The sequence below is a fragment of the Rhincodon typus genome, chromosome 44, assembly GCF_021869965.1.
Source record: "Rhincodon typus isolate 14 chromosome 44, sRhiTyp1.1, whole genome shotgun sequence".
Taxonomy (NCBI): Eukaryota; Metazoa; Chordata; class Chondrichthyes; order Orectolobiformes; family Rhincodontidae; genus Rhincodon; species Rhincodon typus.
This window is the reverse complement of record NC_063375.1, coordinates 768,596-774,595: the sequence shown is the minus strand read 5'-3', so window position 1 is coordinate 774,595 and position 6,000 is coordinate 768,596. Positions and strand designations below refer to the sequence as shown.

General features: G+C 44.4%; 1 protein-coding gene across 1 annotated transcript in view; it reads left to right on the top strand.

Moving 5' to 3' along the window:
• The window catches only part of LOC109937831 (E3 ubiquitin-protein ligase HUWE1-like), a 171,027-nt gene that overhangs the window by 9,014 nt on the left and 156,013 nt on the right, over window positions 1–6,000 (top strand). The window contains exons 5-6 of the mRNA XM_048619929.1: window positions 2,869–3,112; window positions 4,738–4,836. Of these exons, the coding sequence (XP_048475886.1) occupies window positions 2,869–3,112; window positions 4,738–4,836 (343 nt within the window). The remainder of the gene's footprint in view (window positions 1–2,868; window positions 3,113–4,737; window positions 4,837–6,000) is intronic.

Below are 6,000 nucleotides of genomic sequence, written 5' to 3'. Positions count from 1 at the left end.
TGGCTGAGCAGGCTGAAAGGGCCTTCTCCTCCTACTTCTTGTGTTATGACCCATTGCAACATCATTTTTATCTCACATGGGTATCCTGACTTGGTTGCGCACCGCTGCCCCCTTGTAGTAATGGGTTCAATATCCTGGCATTCCTTATCTCTTCCTATCTTTACAGTCTACATGATGATACAGCAGCACGTGAGCTAGGAGTAGGAATAAGGTCATTCAGCTCATCAAGCCCGTTTCTCCATTCAGTTTGGTGGCTGATCTGTTTGTGTTGCCTCAACCTTGCTTTCCCATCAGTATTCCTGGCCCTTGACTCCTCTGAATCAATAATCTATCCAACTCACCCTTTTGAATCTATCCAATGTCCCAGCCTCCATTGCTTTCTGGACAAAAGAATTCCATGGACCGACAGCCCTCAGAAAATAGGCTCTCCTCATCATGGGAGGCCTCAATATTTAAACTGTCCCTTCTAGTTCTGGGTACCCAAAAATGGGAAGCATTCTTTCATCACTTATTCTGTCAAGACCCCCCTCCCACCCCGCCAAGGATCTCGTATGTTTCAATAAAGTTACCTCATTCTTAAATTCAGTGAGTAAAGCTCCAACCTGCTCAATCTTTTCCTTACAAGATGAAACCCCTTCATGCCAGGTATAGACTGTGTGCGCGTTAATCTGCTTCAAGAAAGCTACTGGGCACCTTAGGACAAGAAATAAATATGGTGCTGCCAATGTCACCCATATCCCTCAAGTACTCCAATGCATAAGCAGCAGCAACTTTCCTGTTTCCCTGTAGTGTGTATGGGCAAGGTCCTTGATCGTTACTTTACCTGACACATGCCACTGCAGCCCATATGGGACCTTGTTACTCTCTGTGTTAAGGGAAATGCCTGCAATGGTGCAGTACAGTAGGAATTCCCCCACCTCTTCCCCTGAATCTCTTGCCAGGAATCCACCCTGATGTACAAGATGACGAGTTAGTTGATCACCATAGTTCGTAGAATTGTAGAGTCCCTACAGCGTGGAAACAAGCCTTTCAGCTCCAGTCCGCGCTGATCCTTTGAAGAGCATCCGACCATAACCCACCCATCTTCATAACCCCGCAATTTCCATGGCTGCCCACCTAGCCTGCATCTCCCTGAACACCAGGGCAATTTAGCATGGTTAATTCACCTAATCTGCACATCTTTGGATTGTGGGGGGAAACCCACCTAGACATGGAGAATGTACAAATTCCATGCAGTTAGTTGCCCGAGGGTGGATTTGAACCTGGATCCCTGGCGCTATGAGGCAGCAGTGCTAACTACTGAGCCAACGCACACTTGAAGGAATTGCACCCTTGGGTTGTGAAGGACCCTGTGAAATTGCGCTGTTTGATTTGTTTTACTGAGGAGTGCAAGGTCCACATTGTAACTGGTTGCATTGACCTGAGACAGAGAGTGAGCTATGTTTCTTTCTCCTCCTCTTTTCTCTTCCCCCTCCTTTCTCAATTCACCACCCACCCCCAGTTGTGGTATTAATAATTCTGTGATTTCTGATGACCTGTCTGGTCTGTATCTGGTTTGTATCAAGTGGTCTATGACCAATGTTCCCTCTAAGTGCACATGTGCGCAGCCGCTCCAAGAGTCTGCGCACGCTGATTAGAAAAAGAAATTAGGAATGCTGGCTATGATCCGTTATTTTTACAAACATGTCCTTTGGAGTAGGAGCAGCCTTCAGCCCCTTGAACCTTCTCTGTCATCTTGATTGTGGGTGATCATCTACCTCCGTACCATTCTTCCACTCTATCCCCTATCCCTTGGTGTCATTACTCCATGGTGGAGTGAAGAAAGTCCTCTTCGTTTCAATCCTAAATGGCCGACCCCTCTTGTTCTGTCATTCTGTCCAGAGCAAATGTTGAGCATCTACTCTAGTGAGCCCTGTGTGAATCTTGAAAGCTGCAACGAGATCACATCTTACTGTTGCAAGTGCAAGAGAAAGCTGGCCTAATATTTAGCTGGTCTGACATTGGCAGTTTGTATTCCTTTTGTAGGGGTTGGGAAGGTGAAAGTGTTCCTATGGAGCATGGGGAAAGGGGTGCCTTAGTGACCTGTGGTACTCTTAGCTTGTCAGGCGATGATTTGATTTGCTGGGTGGGGTTGTCAGCTCTTGGGGACAATTTGATATTTCCAGCTGGGGACTTGGAAGCTGAACGCAGTGTTTCTCATGCTTGTGGGTTGCAATTGTTCTCCTCCTCATGGAGAAGGAGCAGTTTAATACAGGTGTTGAATTTTATGCTGCGCTTTAGTCATGAACAAATTATTTCCATTGGTGGGAGGCTCAGTAACCCAGGGATTTACTCGACCAAAGGCTGACTGGGGATACCATTTGGTCCCACAGTTTTAAAAAAAAAAAAAAAAAAAGGATTTAGACTGCACTGTTTGCTACAAGTAAGAGCCCAAGAAATGAGAGCAGGGATATGCCATTCAGGTTGTCAAGTGTATTTGTCAGGTTGTATTTGACATAGGACTTGGAGCACACTTTGCCCTTTCAAGCCTGTTCTGCAATTTAGTGTAATCATGACTGAGCAACCCTCTTGATATTACAACTACTCCCTAAATATCTTGATTCACTGAGGGACCAAAGAACTAACTTCCCAGCTTTTATCTTTTCAATAAAGGAGCGTCCACAACTTTCTGTGGTACAGAATTTCATAGATTCAAACCCTTTGTAGAAATTTCTCTTCATCTCAGTCCTAAGTGATAGGCCCCTTAACATGAGACTGTGCCCCAGTGTTTTGGATTCCACCACCAGTGGAAACAACCTCTGTCTCCTCTGTCCAAGCCCCATCAGGATCTCGTACCTGTCAATGACATCCTTCTATTGTAAACTTCAGAGGATATAATCATAATTTACCTGGCCGTCTTGGTTTAAACATGTTGAACTGGAGAGGAGACTTGCCACGTTGCTTCGTTAGCTTCTGTAATGCACGAGAGCTTTCTGCATTTGCTGGTAGCATTGTCAAATCAATTGCTGCATTTATAAACAGCAAGTTACTGAAGTGGTGTTTGCACTTCTGCTTTGTTCAAGCAGCGGGTGAGATGTACACTGACAGGCTGGCACTATGGTGTGGGTACAAAGTGAGGTTCAGCTGGCAACAAGTAGATGATTGGTTTGTGGAGTTCAGGATGCCTTGGGCTCTGTGTTTTACAAAAGGGGTTTTACAAGAGGGTAAGCACTTTAACTGCTAAATACGTTGATAGTTCATAGTTGTTAACCTGTGGTTTGCAATCTACTTGTTATACATAGTAGTCCTTGATAGTTGCAGAAAATTAATGTGTTTTCTGTCAGAATAGAGAACTTTGCATTTTCTATCATTTTTTTGACAACTCTGAATACTGGGGCCTGATTTCCAGTGTGCTACTCTGAGATGTACACTGAACAATGTTTATGCCAAGCACTGTTGTTGCAAATCTTTGTAGTGGACCTGTCAAGATTTTTGATAGGGGGAGGAATTCTTTTTTAAAAAATTAATTCCGATTTCTTGCTCTTCTCAATCTGTTGAAAGTGTTGGTGAGGTTCCATGTTCAGCTGTTCTGATATGGTGTAACTACATCTACGACAATATTCCAGAGAGATGTGTGGAATGTTTTTTGCAGCGTATTCAATACAACCCAGTAGTGGCTACCCTCTGGAAATGGCTTAGTGTCCACCGCATTGCAGTGGGATCTGAATTGGTGTTTGCATATAGGCCAGACTGGGCAAGGATGACAGATTTCTTCCCTTAAAGGACACTTATGAAGCAGGTACATTGCGTGGCTTGTTGGGTTTCATTGTCACTGTATCTGAGACCAGCTTTTTTCCTAGGTTGATTTAGTTAAATTTTAAATTCTTGCGGTTGCCGTGGGATTTGAACTAGTATCTGTTGGATCATGACTCCAGGCCCTCAGTAACTTTGCTACCATCCTTCCGTTTTCTTAAATTCAACTCAAACCTCCTTTTGAGATTGTTGCTGTCAGAGCTTTTTGAATCTGCTTCGTTTCGTGCTCAGAGTTGGCCGAGTTGCTGGCGTGCATCGCAAATCTCTTGGCAGGGAAACTTGGATAATCAGTGTTTTGTTTTCAGGTGGGTTGGCATGGTGATTCTCCCTTAACTTGCCTGAAATGGCATTCACTTTGGGCAGAGCCAAGATGAACTTGGAGTTTGCTGTCTGTTAACTCCTTCAGTGCATCTGATTGCACCTTTGGATCAGGCCGAGGTACACAGTCTCCGGCAGCTGTTTGAGTTTGTGGCAGGTGGTGTGCAGTGGAGTGTGTGGGACCTTTTAGATTTGGGAAGAAGATGCTCCAGTTGAGCTGGGGCTGGCACGTTTTTAGCATGTGTTCATCAGTGGCAGCAACTGTGCACAAGCCCAAAGACCATACTGGAAGGAAAAATGATGAGTGCGTTTTCTGTGGTGAGCTCTGGGCCCAAGCCGTTGATGTTTCATTGCAGCTACTTTAGTTGGCCAGTCACTCGGGAGAGGCTGAGGGAGGCAGCTACATGAATGGGGATTTTACTGATGAGGCTTTGAGTTATAATGTTGGTTTTGATATGCGCAGGCAGCACTGATGTGGCAGCTTCATGTTTTCTTGAACCGGGGGAGTCCTCGCTGCCAGTACAGGGCCCTGTTTCCTTTTAAGTTGAGGGGACTGGCTTTGAAAAGTAAAACATTGGCCAGAGTCTTTCTCAAACTGAGGTCACTGTTCTTTCTGCTCCCTTGCAGCCTGCTGACTGCCGAACTCTGATTGAGAAGCTTAAGGCCTGCAATGATGAGCAGCTCCTGACGGAACTTCAGCAAATCAAGACATGGAATATCGGAAAGGTAGGAGTTCAGTGTGTGTGTGTGTGTGTGTGTGTGTGTCTGTGACAACTGCTGCGATAACCTGTGGCTCCATAGACTCTATAGCATCATGTAGCAACCCTGAGCAAGCATCACCTCCTTGAACATGCTTGATTAGCCCTGGACAAGGGCCCCCTTTCAGCATGGTTACCTCACCGGTGGATTCATTTAAACCTGAACACCCAGATCTCCTGTCTGGAGCTTGAGATTTAAAAATCCAGGTCCTTGTATGTAGCTCTCAAGGTTTCATGGTTTTGTAGCTTCACTGCCAACTACCTAAGTGACTTATTTCTGAAAATTTTTTTGCTGAAGTTTTTCACCATCGGGACAAACATGGGTGTGCCGAATTTCAAGGGTCTTGTTTTTGTACACACACTCTTCAGGCTGTAGAAAGTTATGTTCTTTTTGTTGTGCCTATTTTGAAATACCTAGCAGCTTTGCGAATTGGCTGTTTTCCCCCTCGCCTTTCACCATGGCAGTGCCAACCAAACAGTGGCCTCCTTGCTCCAGCAGTGACGCTTTGAAATTTGGTGTTCTTGTGTTTGTCCTAATAATTGCAAGACAAACACTTTTTGGCAACAAGTCTGCCTTTACGGTGATTGTCTTTTTTTTTAAGCAGTCAGAAGTGTGCCTTTTACATCCTCCGGTATCCTGAAGTACTCTCAGTTAACTGAGTGCAATCACTTGGAAATGCAGCAATCACTTGGAAATGTAGCAATCACTTGTACATGGCTAGCTCCCATGACATAATAATGATCTTCTAAGTTTCTACTTAATCACTGACTTTGCTCAGCTCTGTAGTCTATTTATTTTTTTAATGTTTCTCTAACTCTTTTTAATAAAAGCAAAATACTGTGGATGCTGGAAATCTGAAATAAAATCAAAGTGTAGAAAAATTGCCCATCACTCCTTTTTAAAACTTTCTCCTGTCGCCTTAAAAATGTGCTTGAAATCCCCCACCCTTGGGGAAAGACACCTGCCATTCACTTTATCTATACCGTCCATGATTTTAAAAAGGTCACTCCTCAACCTCCTATGCTCCAGTTTTTAAAAAAAATAAGTCCTAGCCTATCCAGCCTCTCCTTATAATTCCATACCTGGCAACATCCTGGTAAATCTATTCTGGACCCCCTGCAGCTTGATAAA